The sequence below is a fragment of the Canis lupus genome, chromosome 23, assembly GCF_003254725.2.
Source record: "Canis lupus dingo isolate Sandy chromosome 23, ASM325472v2, whole genome shotgun sequence".
Lineage (NCBI taxonomy): Eukaryota > Metazoa > Chordata > Mammalia > Carnivora > Canidae > Canis > Canis lupus.
The window spans coordinates 6,524,145-6,543,955 of NC_064265.1; the positions used below are offsets into that span (position 1 = coordinate 6,524,145).

General features: G+C 40.6%; 1 protein-coding gene across 5 annotated transcripts in view; it reads left to right on the plus strand.

Annotated features, from left to right (window-relative positions):
- Window positions 1-19,811, plus strand: part of STAC (SH3 and cysteine rich domain) — a 149,064-nt gene that overhangs the window by 79,692 nt on the left and 49,561 nt on the right. For all 5 annotated transcript variants that reach the window (XM_025461372.3, XM_049099864.1, XM_035705131.2 and 2 more), the window contains 2 exons: window positions 17,390-17,490; window positions 19,051-19,132. In XM_025461372.3, the coding sequence (XP_025317157.1) occupies window positions 17,390-17,490; window positions 19,051-19,132 (183 nt within the window). The remainder of the gene's footprint in view (window positions 1-17,389; window positions 17,491-19,050; window positions 19,133-19,811) is intronic.

Here is a 19,811-nt window from a genome sequence, read left to right on the forward strand (position 1 = left end):
CGTATTATGATAGTGACAGGCAACCTACGGCTCTTTGGGGGATGGTGAGAAAGAATTGTAAGTTCAGGTTTGAGCTATGTCTGCCTAACTTCCCAGCATGGTAGGACAAGAACATTAGAACAGGAGGCTAGACACGAACAGTTTAATACCAGCTCTGCTGTGAAGGAGCAGGGTAGTGTTTGTCAGATCACTTTGTTTCTTTAAGCCTGTCCCTTGATCTATAAAATGAGAGAGTTGACTAGATCAGGGAGGATGGTGCAAATTGGTTTCTATACTATAATTGATTGGGAGTGATTGCCCAGAGAAACTTCTAAAGCTGCACTATTAGCTCAGTGAGAAAATTATTGTGATTGATCAGTGGTATCTGCCAAGTATACGAAATGAAGAGCTTCTTCAGTACATATACGACATATGTGCCATCTGTAGGCTACTGATCTCAAAGGCGGGACTTCTCACAAATTGAATATGCATGCGGATCACCTGGAAGTCTTGGTGAAATGCATATCCTGATTTAGCGGGTCTGGTTGGAAGCCTAAGATTCTGCATTCCTCACAGGGTCTCAGGTAATGCCATTCATGCTGATCTGTGGGCCTCACTTTGAGTTGCAAGGCACTAAGGGATCTCCCTGACTAAATTTTGTGAGACTCTTACCTCAGCAAGCACCAAGACTTAACCAGAAGGCCTTGCTGTAGGTACCTGGGAAAGAGAAATGAGGTACAGAGATAGAGAAAAGAGTTCATTTTAAATTTTCATAAGATTTCTAACATTGTCTCTTGCATAAAAACTCATCTTTCTTTCTTTCCATAGATACTTAATAAATATGGGAAGCTTAATAAATATTTGGATATTTGGGGATACATATACATATGTAAATACATACACCGGTACATATAAAACATTTCAGGAAAACCCAGCTGAGGGAATGACAGTTCTACCTGAGGAGGAAGAGGTCAATGAAAATTCCATAAAGAATGTGGCTTTTGAGGCGGGCATTGAAGGATGAATAAGAGTTTGCCACTTCCTACCAAACTCATTATAATTCTTAAATCTCCCCATGAAGTACAAAGAGCCAAAGTATGCCACATTTTCTTTAAAAAAAAAAAAGTAATAGAGTTAACTCTTAATTTCTTGGAAACTGATGATAAAGCCTACAGATTTGTCCAGGTTAACCACTGCCTGTATGTTCTTCTGGTAGACTTCTCATATGGGAGGTATTGTATCGAAAAAGCTAACCAGGTGGTTACACTACTTGGCTTTTGTCTGAAAGGGTGTTTGAAGACTTCTGAACTAGTTCATCCTTTTATCCCTGATTTTCAAATGTGGTGGATCAAAGATCTGGTATCACGATGCAACCAGAAAATACAGCTAAAAGATTTCAGTCAAACCTAGTTGATTAAGGGGTAGAAATAAATAAGCAGAGGACACCAGCCAGAGATGCAATGTCAAGTATAGATTAAGTCAGATCTACTTTAGGATTCCAGCCCTACCACTTACTAGCTATATAGACTTGGGTAAATTGTTTAAACTCTCTGATCCTTAGTTTTCCATCTGTTAAGTGTAGAACAATAACTTCAAGGAACTGTTGTGTTACAGAGAACATATAGGAAGAACCTAATTCTTGGTGATTCTGAGCACAGTCTGTGTATTGAGGAGCCCTGATCATAGTTTTCAGCGTGTCAGGAGAAAGATGAGTAGCTCAGTGTGCAGGAAGTAAGAGGGAATTTGTAATCAGGATAACTTGGTTCAGACCTTCTCTCTGCACCCTAGTCTCTATGTGACCTTAGACCAAGGATTTCCCTCCCCAAGAGTTTTATTCTCCTCAGCTAAAAAAAGAAGCCTGAAAATAATTGTCGCCTTTCCCGGTGGTTCTCAAACAGGGGGCGAATTTCCTCCCAGGTAGGGTTTCAAGATTTAGCAAATAAAAAGATAGGGCGTCCAGTTAAATTTGAATTTCAGAAAAACAACCAATATCTTTTTAGTGTGTGTCACAAGCAATATTTGGGACACAGTTATCTCATGCAATATTTGGGATATTCTTATATTTTAAAAAAAATTTATCTTAAATTAAAATTTAACTGGACTTTCTCTGTATTTTATCTAGTAACCTTATCTCCAGGGACATTTGAGAATGCATGCTGTTGTTTTTGGTTGTCACAATTCTGGACAAAGGGTGCTATTGGCAGCAGGCAGTTAGAGGCTGGGAATGCTGCTAACTATGCTACAGGCACAGGAAATACCATTACACACATACACAGAGAAAGAATTATCAGTCTGCAAATATCACTAGGGCAGAGACTGAAAAACTCTGCTCAGAAAACTTGGATTTAAAAAAAAAAAAAGCCTTTGAAGGGTGCTTGGGTGGCTCAGTCAATTAAGCATCTACCTCTTGATTTTAGCTCAGGTCACAATCTCAGGGTCATGAGATCAAACCCAAGTGGGACTCAACCCTCAGCAGGGAGTTTGCTTAAGATTCTTTCTCTCGGGATCCCTGGGTGGCGCAGCGGTTTGGCGCCTGCCTTTGGCCCAGGGCGCGATCCTGGAGACTCGGGATCGAATCCCACATCGGGCTTCCGGTGCATGGAGCCTGCTTCTCCCTCTGCCTGTGTCTCTGCCTCTCTCTTTCTCTCTCTGTGACTATCATAAATAAATAAACATTTAAAAAAAAAAAAAGATTCTTTCTCTCAGTCTGCCTCTGCTCCTACCCCTATTCCCACTCATGCACGTGTATGCGCGCTCTCGCTCTCTCTCTCTCTCTCTCTAGCACTCTCATCCCTCCCACCCCCAAAAAAGACTTTGGAAAGCAATGAAAGCCATCCACTAAATGTTGGGGGGAAAAAAGAGGAGCTGGGTTGAGGTGGGGGTATGGGCACTTTTCCCTTGCCAGCCAGAGGTAATTGAGATGGAACAGTCTATCAAGTCTATTACAGAATGTGCTTTGAGGAATTAGAAGGAAGGCCCCACTGGAAGGATGTTGTTCCAAGAAAGAAAAACAAAGCTTGCTGTGCATGTCAGCATGCACAGGACATGCAGTGCAGGGGCAAGTGTGCAGCCAGGGCTTTGCCGAGCTGGCAGGAATGGGCATCCAGGACAACCCTCTCCACACTACCTGAGGCCAAGGTCCTGGTGAGTGGAGATGGGGGACAGTTGCCACCACCTTGTTTTCCCCAAGCTATCAGACCCCCGACCCCAACCACAGATCCCCCACAGTGGGAACTCCCAAAACCAAACCACCTGGGTGATTCTTCTCATCTCAACACGTCCTTATTTCAAAACTATGTAATATCTTATTTCTCATTACAAAACAGAAATGTACTGCCTATAGAAAATGAGAAAATACAAATAAACAAAAACAGGAACTAAAAAGCATTTATAATTCTACCACCCAGATAGAAATACTATTAATGTCTTGCTTTATTCCCTACCAGGCTTTTTTACATCCATGTGTGTTATGTAAATTTCAAATGAGGGTTTTCTAAAGTTGTGGTGTATTACACTAATTTTGATGCTTTAACATTATACTGTGAGCATTATGTTACATCAATCATTGTTAAATAAAAAAATTGTCTCAGTAGCCAAAACATATTTTGGTTATGGGTTTACTAGGCTTTTATTAACTAGTTACCTTACTCTGTGATATTTTAGTTATTTCCTGTTTTGTGATATTCATAAAACAATGGCAAGCATCCTTGTAGTTAAATATTTGCAAACATATTTCATTATCTTTTAAGACCACTTCTGAGACTGAAATTGCTATAGCAAAAAATCATCTGTTTAAAGTTTTTGGTGCATGCTCCCAAATTAACCAGACAGCAGTGCTACCATTTCCCCTTCTAGCAGCTTTGTGTGGCAGTGCCCACATCCAAGCTCTAATGGTTTTCTTTTTCATTTTTTTTTGTCTTTGCACATTTGATAGGGGGAAAATGAAATCTTGCTATTTCTATTTCTTTAGTTCTTTGATTGCTAATTAAGACTGCCACTTAAATTCTTAACTTTTAATTCCATTTCTTTTATAAGCTGTCGAGTTATGTTCTTGGATCATATATCTTTTGGCTTATTTATCTTTTCCTTTTAATTGATAAGAAATGTTCATCAATCCCATATAATAAGTATAATATTCTGAATTTTATAAGGCAAATATTTGCCCCAATTTATCTGCTTTTCAGGGTTTTTTATTAGTGAGCATATTTTAATGTAATCAAATTTATCAATTTTCTGGTATATTGTTTTCTCATAATATCATACTGAGAAAGAGCTTCTCTATTCAAGTATAAATGTTAGTATTTATATGTTTTCAATAATTTAATAGTTTCAACTTTTTAGAAGTTTTATATTTATTTTAGAGAGAGAGTAAGAGCAAGAGGGGCAGAGGGAGAGGGAAAGAGAGAATCTCAAGCAGATTCCCAGCTAAGCAGGGAACCCAATGCATAGGACTCAATCTCATGACCCTGAGATCATGACTTGAGTTGAAATCAAGAGTGGGATGTTTAACCAACTGAGCCACCCAGGTGCCCCTAATAGTTTCAACTTTTATGTAAATTCCTTAACACATCCAAACTTTATTTCATATTATGTTATGAATTAAGAATCTGGTCTTTTTCCCCAAATAATTCACCAAGAGATTCACCAAAATTTGTTGACTAATCCCTCTTTTCACTGCTGATTCAAAAGTCACTTATATCAATCATTAAATTTTTAAAGATACTTAAGTATTTTTTTTGTTTTCAATTCACTTTATTGGTCATTTTGTTTGTTTACTCAAAACTATGTAGTATCACCAGTAGTTCTCTGGTTTAATTATTGTTGTGGGTTATTATAGATTCTTTTTCAAAAATGTTTTGCTATTCTCAAGCATTTATTCTTCAAGATTAATTTTAGAATCATGTTGTGAAGTCCCCCACCCAAATCCCACTGAGACTTCAACTGAAATTCTGGTGCATTTGCAAAACTATTTGGAGAAAATTTGGCATCCCTTCAATACATACTTTTTTCTTTTCTTATTTAATAATACCATGCTGAGTATTCATAACATCAGGCATCTTTGTCTTCTTTCAAACTTAAAAAGAATTCATTCAACAAGTACTTGTGGAGGATCTTGTCTCTACCAGGTTTTGTTCTAAGCACTTAGGATATAGCAATCAGTAAACCAAGAAAAGAAAAGATCTTGGTCCTTGTAAAGTTGACATTTTGGTTGGGGAGATGGATGGATGGATGGATGGATGGATGGATGGATAGGTGCATTTTCTAATGTTATAAGTGATGTGGAAGGAAGAACGATGTAAAGCAAGTTGAGAAAGACCAAGAGTTCAGAGGCAAGGGATAGACTGCAGTATCAAAGGAGGTGGTCATGGTAAGCTTGTTGAGATCACACCTAAGCAAGACTTGCGGAAGGTGAGAGAACTCTGAGGAAAGAGAATTCCTAGTGAAGGCAACAACTAGAGCTAAAGCTGAAGGCAGGAGTATGCCTGGGATGTTAAATAACAGCTCTGTAGCCAGTATGCAGTGGAGCAGAGTGAATGATGAGCAGAAGAAAGGAGGGCAGATATCTCATGTAACTCTGTAGACCATTGCAAGACCTTTGACTTTTACTCTGTAAAGTAATTATAGGACTTTAATTATATTTGCAAAAAGTTGCTTTAGCTGCTATGTGAAGAATAGTGGCTTCTAAGACTTTGGACGGATGGGATAAGGACTGCAGCAGAGAGGACAGTCAGGAAGTCACAGCAGTGCAAGTCAGAGATCCGGCAACAGCAGGAAGAACTGAGAAGGATCCAGATTCTTGACATATTTTAAAGGAAGTACCCAGCGGGATTTTCTGCATGTGGTCTGCATAAGGAAATTAGCAGACAGGGATGTTACTGCCAACAAGGTGTCTGGTCCAAGTAACTAGAAAAGTGGAGTTTCCATCAAGTGAAATGAGAAAACTGCAGGTCGAATAGGTTCTGGGGCATATGTTGAGAAAAAAAGATCACTAATTCTATTTGAGATGTGTTGAACTTTAAGAAGTTTGACAGCCCAGTAGAAAAATGTCAAGTAGTCAGGTGTGTAAGTAGATTTGGAGTTTGAGGGACTTTTCTAGGTAAAAGATATAAATATTGGAGTTGTAAGCATGTAAGTAGTATTTAAGGGGGTAGGATTGGATGATATGACCAAGGGAGTAAGTACAGACAGAAAAGAGAAGACCAAGGACTGAGGTCTGGGTCCTTCCCATCTTAAAAAGTTGGGTAGAAGAGGGAAAAACAGCAAGACCAGGAAGAAGTGCCTAGTGTGGTAGAGATAAGCCCAGAAGATATGCCATCTTAGAAGCCAAGAAAGAAGATATTAAGGAGAATGATCAGCCTTATCAAATGCTACTACTGGCAGATGAATTATGGGATGAACTTTGACTTACGGATTTAGCCAGATGTTGGTGTCTGGTAATGATGAGAGCAGTTTACTGGTAAGAAGAGTTTCTAATGTTTCCTCATTAAGTTTCAGACAGACTTATTTCAGATGTGTATCCTTTATTATATTATAGAATATCCTTGTATCCCACCTTCACTAAGAGCTTAAATCAGAATGAGAAATCTATTTCTATGAGTAATTGAACGAATAGCTATTTCTAATAATAAACTAGACTGTGTATAATGATATATTCAGCCATATAAAGGAATGAAATACTCATACATGTGGATAAACCTTAAAACCAAACCAAGTGAGAGAACCCAGACACAAAGGTCACAGACTGATGATCTTATACATAGGAAATAACAAGAATATGTGGATCAGTGGAGACATAAAGCAGATTGATGGTTTCTAGAAGTTGGGGTAGAGAAGAATGGGACATAATTGCTTAACGGGGTGGGATTTCTTTTGGGGATGATGAAAATATTTTGGAATTGGGTAGAGGTGATGGTTGCACAATATTGTGAATGTACAAAATGCCACTGAATTCTTCACTCTACAGTGGTCAATTTTATGTTATGTGAATTGTACCTCAATTTAAAAATAGTAGTGGGAAAAAGAAAAAGCTATGGCCCACACGCCAAATCTGATCCATTGCCTATTTCGAGCCACAAGATAGCAATGGTTTCTACATTTTTTAATTGTTGAAAGAAAATCCAGAGAAGAATAATTCATAACACATGAAAATTATGTGAATTTAAATTTCAGTGTCCTTAAATCGAGTTTTATGGGGACACAGCCATGCTCATTTGGTTACTTGTTATTTGTGTCTGCTTCATGCTACAACAGTGGAGTAGAATAGATGCAATAGAAACCATGTGGCTTGCAAAGCCCAAAATATCTACTCTCTTGCCCTTTACAGAGACACTTGTCTGGTCCTTAGTCTAACTTCTCAGGAAGGAAATACAAACAACAACAACAAAAAAAAAAAAAAAAAAAAAAAAAAAAAACAAAAAAAAAAACACTCCATAATGGCCAAGCTTTGCCTTGTTGAGTTTTCTTCTGGAGAAATCCTCCATTCTGCAGCCAGAATCTCCAGATTCTTGAAATATTCAGTGTTTTTCAAAGAAGAAATTGGGAGTTATCTGCCTTCCTCCTGGTAATTATGCCTTCATTTAATTAGCTTGCAAGCTACATTTTAAAAATACTATGCTAGATGACAAGAAAGTATTTCTAATGCTGTGGTGAATGTTGTAAAAATGCCATTCATGGTGCACTCAGCGTGAGCAAGACTTGTACCAGAGAGTAAGCTCAGAGGAGTAACTCTGTCCCCTCTCCCTCCTGAAGGGGTAAACGCTAGAGAAGGCTAAACTCTATGGCCCTTCACAGTCCTCAGCCTCTTGTTTCTCCCCTGCTTCTCTAAAATCAAAGTGGTAAATGAGGGCAAGGAGGAACCCACCCATGTCAATAGAACTGACATTCCATTCTGACAGCTTCTCTCCATAATCCTTGCCAGAGCTTCTCAAATCCTAATCTGATCTGCAATGTGAAACTTGATGTCTCAGTGGCCCCTCTTTCTATACTGTGGATGAAAGTGATACCCATTCATTTTGTCTTGCTTTGTTTGGGAGATGTTTGTTTTTATATTCTCTCCTCACTCTCTAACCTTTCCTAGTGTGGCCCTTTGATACAGATTCTTCAGAGGTATAGATGGCCCTTTAATACAGAGATGTTCCAGACAAAGGCCCAGTTTTGCACTGCAGACATTCTTCTAGAAAGCTGAGGGATCGATGTTGTGCAACTAACAGTCCACATGTGCTTTAACCACTAATTCCAATTCTGTCCCTTTGCCACAGATGGTAAAATTTTCATCAGCTGGGTCTGCATCAGGTGTCATAAGACCTTAAATGATTAGCCTATCACATTAATACATAAAGAAAATACAATTGCTATAAATTATTATATTTAAATATCTAATTATTATTTAAATAAAATATTAACATAGTTAATAAATAAGTATGAATCTTATTTATAAAAGACCTATGGGATGAAATCCATAAATAATACATTTCTTTATTATTTGATGCCATTTTTACGTTTTAAAGGTATTTGAGGTAAACAATTACAGAGCAAAGATCAACTTGCTTGTTTGTAAACTGAGTGCGGGGTTTGGGTGTAGTACACACAAGAAAGTGGAACATAGACTGTGCTCTATCTGGGTCACACCTCAGCGAATTGAGTTTGGAATCTCCAGCTCTGCCTTAAGGAATCTGAATGAAAATCATGACCTCAGGGAAAGCCACCACTTAGAGCTGCAGGTGATATACTGTCTAGCCGCATTGCCATTTACTTTTGCACGTTGAGTTGTGCTTAGGAGGGTCCCTTGGATTCTTGACTTTTTGCTCATGAAACCCTTTCTCAGATGGGGTTACAGACCTCAGAGAATGACTGTCCATCCAAGGTCTCAAAGCAAGGGCTAATATCTAAATCTTTTGATGCCTTAAGTCCAGTTCCTTCCACCTCGCCATGGTACATGTATGTATTATGTGTGCAAGTATAGACACACATATCCAGATCTGAACATACAGGTGTAATACAATTTATGCGTGGAAGTTATAATAAGTTGTAGAACAGCTATCCTGCTTTTGTACTTTCGTATTCTTACATTTATATTTCTCTACCTTGGCTCCGCTCTTCCTTTTTAAAGAATCAACCAAAACAAGAACGTCTATTACATCATTGACATTCTCAAAACAAATTAAGTCCCCGAGTAAGTACAAATGAAAACTAGAAACAGCAATGCACACACTTATATTGGCTAATGCATTTGCAGCCTTGATTTCTAATTCATTATTGATTGCATAAGTAATCGCCAGCTTAATGGGCTTGACAATGTCTGCAATGGGAGAGACTCTGTGTTTCCCACATTGTCCTTCTGTGTGTGGCCAAGAGCCCATACTGAGCTGCAGAGCAGTGGAGTCCATAATTCCTTACGCATACTGTTGCATGGACCCACATCTGTACAGTGGCTGGCTCATCCAAGAAAATTCCTGTTCACATCTGTCAGCTATGAGAGTTTATTCATTACCCACAAATGTGATCAGAATGTTTTTTCCAAAAAGGATGTGGGGACAGGAACCATTGCTGACTCAGAATCTCCTCAGGGAAAACTTCAGTGTCTAGAAATCCCTTGCTCCTCTTCCTCCTCCTCCTCCAACCTTCCAACCCTGTGCTCAACGACTGCAGTAAGAGACTTGTAGTTTTATTCTAGGATTATCGTAGACAGTCAGAGCTGAGAGAACCATGAATGCCTTTATAATTTTTCCCTTTCAATTTCAACAGGAGAAATCCAGACCAGATCAGGGTAGAGATCTGCTGGCATGCAGATGGCTGGCAGAAGGTGGTGGGGATGGGGGAAGAGAGCCAGGCTTCCAAGACCTGTATAGACCTGGACCCTCATCCCATTTCTGTCCTCACTAGCTATGTATCCCTGGGCTTCAGTTCACTCTAAAAATGAGAGAACAAAAATCCCTACCTCACAGGATGGGGGATAAAACCAGGGGAAAAATTACAGGATTGAGTTCCACAGCTAATGAGTTATGTATTCATCCCAACTCAACATTTGTCCATTCTTTTCCATTGAAGTTATTGATTCCCTCTGCCTTCTTCCGTTAAAATGATGTCTTGCATTTAACAGGTAGCAGGTATTAATAAAGTAAAGAAGCACCCAGGAAACTGCCTAACAGTGCATAAGAGCTCAATAATTTTTAGTTCCTTCCCACTTTTCTTTCCTTCCTGCAGGATCAGGATGAGAATTAATTTCTGAATTCTAATACAATGTTTTTTCATCTCGAATGTGTGTGTGCATGTGTGTGTGCTCTAGTGTGTGCATGCATGTGTGTGTATTGACCGCCAAACTCTTTTCATCTTAACTAAGCTGGTTTTTTTACTCTTTCCATTTGATTCTCTCTCAAGCCACCCTCTGTCTACATGAGAAGAGAGAGAATCATGCCCAGTGACTCCTTTTGGTTTAGTTGGCTTCATCATCTCCACATTGTTGCTTGACATCAAAAAGAAGTAGTGTGTGAAAGTCGTGGAAATACATCCCATGTTCTGCACATATTATTTTTAATTCCACTATGGAAACTTGGCTTCTCCCAATCATCCAGTTATTATTTATATTTTGAAGCCACAGTTTTTAATAGCAATACCAAAGATATAGAATTTAAGCATTCCCCTACTGGAAATCAACATTCTATATATGATCATTCAGGCCATCATGTATAAGGGGATAGTAGGTTGTAACTTTATTGCACCAGTACAGGAAACCATGGCTAAGGTTATGCTCACTCACTGCCTATAATCAGGCTGGTTTAAGTGTGGAAGGTCAGGCATTTCTGAGTTATATGTATGAGGTGAAGGCAATGATGGAAATCTTAAGAGTCTCTCTGTCAGGACAGCAAAGCACCCACAGATGCTGTAGTGGGATATCTGAGAGATGTCATGGGAGCTCATTCCAGAAAGAGGACTCAGAGGCCAGTGTAAGCTGTTAGCTAGGAGGAATCCATAAGCAAAGTGACATTAAGTCAAGGTGCATGGCTAATCTGATTCCAGTCTAGATAGTTTTCAACATCTGCTCCAAGGAGGGTATGAAGAGCCAGTAGCAGAGAAGAGAATGATTCCCAGAATCAGCTTACAGCTCACTTCCTAGGCCAGACAGGCAAAGCAGTATCTGGCCTGGATGGTTGGGTCACCCAGGGTCTAGGGAGTTCTGAGTCTCAGCAAACCCAGATGCAGTCACATTGGAACATGAAAAGCAAGACCAGACAGGGGATGGGCCCACACAGTACAGATCTGCAGGCAGAGTAGAAATTGGTAGTCACACGAGCCTCCAAGATTTGGGGCCACAAGGAGAAATCTAGCTCTTTCCACAGAATGAATGGGGTGTGCCCCCAGCATTTCCTTAGCCTGGGCAGACTTATCATTCCTGATGGATTGTAGTATGCCAACCAAGCACCTTTTCTGCAGAGGTTCCAGAGGTGAATAAACCACTCAGCAGCCCATGTCGAGAGCCTGTTGTGAAAGGTACTCTAGGAATAGTTAGGGAGATGTGGAGAGCTGCAGGTCCTGTATAATGGAAAGGGGGAGGGCGTGTATGCATGCAGCTTTGAAGAATATTTAAAAGGGTTTGAAAGGAGAAGCTGTTTAGCAATTGAACAAGAAAGGCAGAAGAGGCCATATGAGCAACCCTTAAGAAGCTTAATCCAGCCACCCTTGCAGAGAACCACAGATGATCTGGGAAAACAAAGGTCAAAGTGGAGTGTACTGAAAATGAGGCAAAGCAAGTAGGCAAGGGGTCACATCACAGAGGGCTTCTTAACAGATTCCCACATAATTCTGTCCCATCCCTGTGTTAGTGTTCATTTAAGGGTAAAGGGCCGATGAATAATGCTGGCTGCATTATAATTCCCATCTTTATTATCCAGCAAAGATTGTTGTTGTTGTTGTTATATAGCCTTTTGTTTAAAACTACTGTCATTTTTCTACTACTTGCATAGTTTCCTAGCCCTTAAAACCTCTGGTCTGCCCAGGCACCAAAAATTCACCTAATTGCTTTTGGCTCTCATCTCTCTGCCTTTGAGACCCTTCAGTAACACGGACTTCTGGTCCTTGCTAGTGTCTGCACACCCTTGATACAGGTATCCCGTGCAGCTTCCTCTCCCAGCCGTGGCCCCTCCTGCACTGATGGAGGGCAAAGGCGGCTCGGGACCTGAACCCGTAAGAATAGGGGCTGGTATGTCTTTGACCTTTTTGATCTGTATTTACCTTTGAATTATTTATAGGTATTTTGTGTCATCCAATAAATATTTATGACTTTGTTTATAAATATTCTATTTTTATGTATATAGTTCTAAATTTTTTCCCAAATCACAGTAAAGAGTCTCTTTATTTATTGTCTAACATATTAATTTTAATCAAATAAATTGTAGGAGTAATTCTATAGTTGTAGAATCTGGAAGCAAACTAATTTTTAGTAACAATTACAACTACTTGTTCTTTGCAGGATGAAGTACGGTATTATGAATCCATTTCTTTTTCTGTACAAGTTTATTTTTACTCATTCCCCATATTATTTTCCTGGTTAAAGGGTCTCAATTGTAAACCTTGGTTTATCCTGTTTTATCTTTACCTGATACTATATGAAATTTGACTAAGGGGTAAGCAATGCCTCAATGGCCAAATGTTATCGAAATAATTCTGGCCAAATGTTTTATAGATATATGTAATCAATTTTATTTTTCAAAAATAAGGAGCCTGCCATCCAATGTTGTGGATTAGCCATCTGCATTGAGAAAACTCCTTTTATATTTCTCCCAGTATCTATATAGAAACTCCTTTATTCACAGGAGCTTCAACATTTCTTCTAGGGACAGCTCACTTATCCATAATGGTACATGATACTATGCTTATAAAACAGCCCAGTGCCTGACACTGTTGTCCTGGCTTGCATTGATCCATACCAAACTCCGTTTGAGTATCATAACTAACATTCTTAACAATTTTCCACTGTAACTCATAGAACTATCTTAGATTTATCCCAGAAGTCCAAATCCCAGAGAAGAAGTGATGGTTATGTGATGAGCTGGCTGCATATTTTCTCTATCTCTCCATATGGCACAGGCCACATTAGTCTAAGGGGTTTATATGGCCCAGTTTCCAGCAGCTTTATTTTTATTTGCTTTTTGCCATAATAGTACATGACAATGGTTTAAATATGATACCAATGATACTGAAAATACTCCAGTGGAAACTTTCTCATCCTATAACCATGATACTTGTGAAAGGTGGCCACTTTCATCCTTTTTCATAATTTCTTCTGACATTTATTTCAGTATTTCTAAATGCTATGCTCTACTATTTATTGATTAACCAAATGTCTATTGGCTTCCAGCTCTCATCCCTCCAGCACACCCTGCTTGCTCCCCTCTTCCTTGCTCTCACCTTCCCACAAGAGTTATAGCACAATCTTTGCTGTTCCTTTGTTCTCATCTTCCCAAGTAGCTCTGTCACACTTTGGTGTGAAGTTGTAGATGTGTACACTATTGTGACTATTGCTAACCTCTGATTAAAATATTGTACTATGATTACATTTCTTTCCTTACACAGCTTTTATATTTCCTGAATTAGAAATTGCTCTTTCAATTCTCTTGATTTTTATGCACCTATAATTGTTTTATCAGATGTTTTCATGTATCTGTCAAATGCCATACGTATTATAGTATCCAAGCCTCAAAAGCATCAATAAACTTCTAAGTTCCATTTTTTCCCAAAGGTATGGCCTTGCTTCATCTGGTAGTACCTGTCTAGGGCTATTGCAGCACTGTTGCAGGGATGTACCATTTACCTCTCCTCTGTGTCAGTTCCTCTGTGCATTGGATCCAACAATTTCCTCCTCCTCGATTTATCCCCTCATCTTTCTAAGGCACACTTTTTGGTAGTGTTCTGAGAAAGGGTATGTAGAAAGCAAATATTTTGAATCCCTAAATATGTGAGGATTCTGCCTACAAAATTGGTAATGGGTAATTTTGGTAACTTTCCCGGGTACAAAATTCTAGGTTAGAAATTCTTTTCTCTCAGCATTTTGACATTCCACAACTTTTGAGGGTACCTGATCTTCTAGTTTTCTGGTTGCTATCCACTCTCCTTCTTTTCTGCCAAATTCCTTGCCATTCCTCCTCCAGTTGCTTTCTATCTTCTGAAAACATGTTGAACTCTCTTCTATGCTTGCCAGTCTTCCCAGTGACCTTGTTATTTGGGGTTAATACCACTTTCTATTCCTGGACTGACATTGTAGTGGGCTTTGGTATGAATAAATAGGACTCTCATGTGGCCAGTCCACCATGTCTACTCAAAGTCCAGTGACATCTTTATGTTTCAGAGCATATAAATCCGTGCAATCCCCTTTGCATATATTTCAACACTATTACTGTTAGCAACCGTAGGAGGTCTTAGAAGTATTGCCATTTGATGAGGAGACAGCTGAGGTCCCAAGAATGTTAGTAGCTTTCTTAGGTTTAAAAGGCCAGCATGAGACAGATTCTAATTTAAAACCATGTCTCTCCCGCTCTTACTGAGGCATAAGGGTCACGTTCAGTGAGACCAGTGGGACCTTTGAGATGGAAGCCAGTAGTAGCAAGTTAGACTGTAGCTTTCCCATATCTTGTTTATTTATTTATTTTAATTTTTATTTATTTATGATGGTCACACACACAGAGAGAGAGAGAGGTAGAGACACAGGCAGAGGGAGAAGCAGGCTCCATGCACCGGGAGACCGACGTGGGATTCGATCCCGGGTCTCCAGGATTGCGCCCTGGGCCAAAGGCAGGCGCCAAACCACTGCGCCACCCAGGGATCCCCCCATATCTTGTTATAGTAAACTAACACCACTAAGTTATATGAATTATCCTTTTGAACTATTCTCTGAACCATAGAATATGGACTTTCCTCTTCAGTCACTCCTGCTATTCCATAAGAAAAATTGGAACACCTAAAACCAAATTATTGCTGGTGATCTGACTCATTCAAATAGTGGAGTGTATTAGAACCAACAAGGAAAACTGAAATTATGGTGTTTGGGTCTCAAAGAAAATATACCTTCATATATAGGGGTGCTATTTCAGAGTCTAGTATACAATGAAATAACTCCTCTTTGAGGCTTTTACTTAAATTCTCTCATAGGTCACAAATAACATTCTCTAATTTGAAAACAAAAAATAAGTGATTGCCTTCAAAGTCCAGTGTTTAGAAGACATTACAGTAATCACTCTCAAAAAAGACAAAGAGCCTTTCCAACTAGTATTTATGAACAACCTCACATACCCAGTGATTTGTGTTTGTTTATATGTCACTTTGACTCTCTGTGGCTGTAAGAGCAGACACACTTTGTGTTAAATGATATCTTCTCAAAGGGAATTTTCAGGTAATACCTTCTGAAAGGTTCGTGGATCTTTGTCCAGATGAGAGTTTGCTCATTGCTTTTCCCAGCTAAATATCATGTTCCTGTACTCCCTTTTTTATTGTCTAATTATCTCCATTCATATCTTTGTGTACCCTCAATAAAGGGAGGACGTTTTCGGGTCAAGCAGTAGAAAAGTGAAATTAGACACAACCTCCTCTGACCTAGACCCTCAAACTTCTCATCTGTGGGATAAAATCATACCTACAGATGATCTTCAGGTCCTTCCTCAGCTCTTGAATGCTGCTTCTACACCATCAATGAATCAATGCCACTTAATTATCTCAGTCCAGTCACCCCTGTTTCCATATGTGTAACTGTGAGGGAATTTGTTGGTTAATGTAATTAACACATTTATTGGACATCATACTCAGAGCTGGGTACACAGTGGCAGATGAACAAACATGGCCCTTGGTCTCTTTGGGTTCACAGTCCAAGAGAAAAGGCATACAAAAGCATACTCTTGAATAAATCATTGTGATAAATACTGTGAACAACAACAAAGTGCTATAAGAAAGAATAATAATAATTTTTAAAAGATAATTTGGACGGGAAAGGGATAATGTGGCCAAGAAAGCTTAATGGGAGGAATGACAAGAGACCCAAAGGATGAGGATTGGCTAGCCAGGTGAGGAATGATAGAGAAAGAATCTGGGCATTTAGGGTAGCATATGTGAAAGACCCTGAGGAATTAAAGAGCTCAAACCTTCAGGGAATGCACAGAAGTCCATGTAGCTAGAGCTGAGTGAACAAGGGGGTTGGCCTGAGAGAGAGACAGATGTAGGCTCCCACCAAACCATACAAAGCCTCCCCACAATCTGAGCATTTTGTATAACATCAGAAAGGCAGGAAGAACCTGCTGAAGGCTGTTTACAGAGAGGGAGGTGATTCAAGTCATGTTGAAATGATCGTCCTGGTTCATTGAAGGAAAACAAAAACAGACAAATGGGTTCCATTAGGAATTCGTCCTGACAAGGGCTGGTGGTGGTTTGGGCGAGGAAGCAATGGTGGAGAAGAGTGGTTTTCACACATGATCTTGGGGTGTCACCAGTTTGCTTCCGCAGTCAGCTGTGTATAGCTGAAAGCTATAAACTCCCATTTGGGTGGCCCATTTTGTGACACTTGTGAAGAGCCTACCAGCTTCCCCTGTCTTGCATTTTTTGTCCTGGACCAAGTGGATACAGAAAATCTCCCACTCTGACATCCTAGCCTCACCCTCCTCTTAAGCTGCTCTGGAGAACATGAATGCACCTCTCTCAAGTGCCTGATGCCCCCCAGGCCCATTCTCTTGTCCCCTAGCACTGCTGCCTTGAGCCTCACTGCAGAAGCACAGTTATCAAGGCACCTCTTTCCTCCTCTGCCTCCATTCTTCCCACCCCATCATCGCACCCTGTCCTGGAGGGCTGTATGATTCCCCGCAGCAATGCTCTCACAGCTACCCTCCTCCTCTTCCTCTTTAACCAGGCAGGAACTGATGTCAGATCCAGCCCTCTGTCTCCACTTCAGGTACCATCAGCCCCTCTCTCACACAGACCATGCTGTTCCCCCTTTATTGGCCATTTTCCCAAGAGTCTGTCCAACAGCTCAGACTCTGTGATAAGAACTTGGGTAAAAATGGGCAAAATTTCAGCACTTGCATTTCTTGCAAGACAAATAGAAAAGCAGAAACAGGAGGCCTATATGAAGAGCAGAGAAAGTGGCATTTGCTAGCTTGAATTGAGTGAACAGTGACATGGAGGAGGCTGAGATTTTTCTGGAGTAATGAAGAGGAAAGGAGCAGAAAGAAATCAGAGCTGGGACCATAAGTAGAAGATGTGGGAGAAGGTCAAGGAATCTGCCATAAGATCTTGTCCATTTCAAAAGCATCATGCTAAAGTCACAGAAAAGAAGAATTACCTGGGTTTGGGAGGTATCCACTTTTTCAGGGACTTCACACTAGTCACCAGGTAAAGGCAGGTTATATCCTAACCAAAGCTCGCGCATGTCTGACAGGAGCAAACGCTAAGCATGGGCTGCGCTGCAAGGCCTGTAAGACGAGCCTCCACCACAAGTGCATGGATGGCCTAGCACCCCAGCGGTGCATGGGCAAGCTGGTAAGGGCTGGTGCCAGGAGTGAGCCCATAACCCCCTGCACATCAATACTCCATCCCCGTGGCACCCTGATAGCTGGACACTAGGAAGGCAGCCCCCTAGTCCCTGGCCTACCAACCAGGCTTCTTCATTGGCATAATGATCAAGCAGAAGAAAAGCTTTATCAATCCTTGAGGCAAATGCTCCGCATGCGATAAGGACTCTGTGCCCTTAACAGGGTAACCCACTTGTCCCGGGTTAGAACTTTTTCAATTTTAGCCCTGGAAGTCTTACATCCTGTTACTGTTGGTGTTTTAAAGATGAAAGTCAGGCATTTCTGGAACCCTCTCAGCCCAGAAAAACTAGGTGGCTGGTCACATCAGTGCTAAATTGGCTGATAGGTCAGTAGATGTCAAGAAGGGGAGAGCTATTAACCACCATCCCCAAAAGTGAAGAGAGTAATAAAAATCGACACACCACTTAAGAGATTGTGGTGGCGAAGCCAAGGAAGGTCAAATGCCCCTGGCCCATTCTAGGCTGGTCATGGCATCTTGGGAGTGTGGGCTTCAGTCCTGGTGCCACATGTTGATAAAAAGCAACCCAGAGCACTTTTAAAGGTATTGATTCTAGGATGGCCAAAGACGTGTCAAAGGGACCAAGAATGTCTACCCTCAAGGTAGTTAGGTTATGACAGCTGCCTTCAAAAAAATTTAAAACCAGTCACACAGAAGAGGAATTCTCTCTCCTGTGGCTCCAGGAAGAAGATCTAGAATCAGTAGATTACTAAGTCTTAACAATGAGATAATGTCACCAATGACCTGCCTCCATGGTTAGTAAGAGCTCCTTCCCCCCACCCCCCCAACAATGGCAGTTTTCAAATAAAGGAAGATACCACTTGCCAGGAACAATCCTTGGTGAGGATTCTGGAATTCCACTAGGGGCTGGGCTACAAAGTTCTCTTCCAACACTGGGATATAGTAAGCCAAGATTCTTAGAGAGTCCATCTCCTTACCCTGATTGGCAATGTCCTCTTCTCTAAAACCTCTGCCTCACATGTTCCCCTCCTCCTCCAATGGTGATTCCCATAAGCCAAGGCAAAGACCAAGAATGAGGGGTGAAAAAACATAACAGAGTCTAGAACACAAGGCAAATGACTCTGGGTGGAGCTTGTAATATATACAAGCTCCCTTCGGCCTCCCTCTGAGGTCTGCTTCCCCTTACCCAGGCCTTTTATGATTTTAATAAATCTCAGTAGTAAACCTTGGTGAAATAATTCATGCCAGTCCAGTTGTATCCTGGGAGATGAGGAGGCTGGACACAAGGGAGGCTGCTATGGTCTGCAAAAGGAGGAGAGGCAGGAAAGGGAACGGCAGGGCTGGGGCTTGCTTTCTAGGTGGAGTGTAGCTTTCTTATAGCCACCTGTGCCACCTGCCCCCCAGGGATAAATTCTAGGGATGTCGGCATCTTAAAGGTGACAGAGGAGTGCCCCCTGGAGAAACCAGCTATATTAATTTCAGAGCTCTTGCATGGTTTTCTCCATCTCATCAGTGACATTAAGCCTTTCTCTTTCTCTCTCTCTCCAGCCAAAAGGGTTTCGGCGTTACTACAGCTCCCCCTTGCTCATTCATGAGCAGTTTGGATGCATTAAAGAAGTTATGCCCATTGGTGAGTTGGGACGCTGATGGATTGAGCTGGGTTTTGAGCAGCAATGTCAGCATTAACAGCTGTTGCTGTCTCAGGACCACAAATCCAGCGGGGTGTGTCTGCATGTCTGTCTGGTGGTGTATTGGGTTATGATCATTTGCTTTGCTGGAGAGGAAACAGAAGGAGAAGCAAATTCTGCTCTCCCTGATGAAACTTGAAAAACACCCAAGTCCCAACGGCTGCTGATATGCTATTCCACCCATCAGCAGCATGACAGAGTGGAAAGAACGTGGAGCATAGCATCCCACAGACCCGGCTCCGAGCCCAACTTCCCACTGACCAACTTACTGCGTGTCTGGACAAGGTCCTCAACCTATCAGATCCTATAAAAGAAGAACAGCAAAGGCTGCTTTTCATAATTATTGTACAAAAATGTAAATTATAGATCAACACTTGGAAGGAACTCTGTGAATATCAGTGTTTCTTTAATGAGGACAAAAAAATATCTGATATTTATAGATATTTTTGGCTTGAATTTATTCTTTAACAATATCTTTCAGTTCACTTCTATTTTTTTTCTCTCTCCCTCTGAGAATCTCTACATCTCTTTTTTATCTTTGGATGGGGGGCAAGTTTTAAACTAGAAATTTAGAAACTAGAAAGCTTCTAAACAAATTCGTGAGGCCTGGTAATGTCAAAT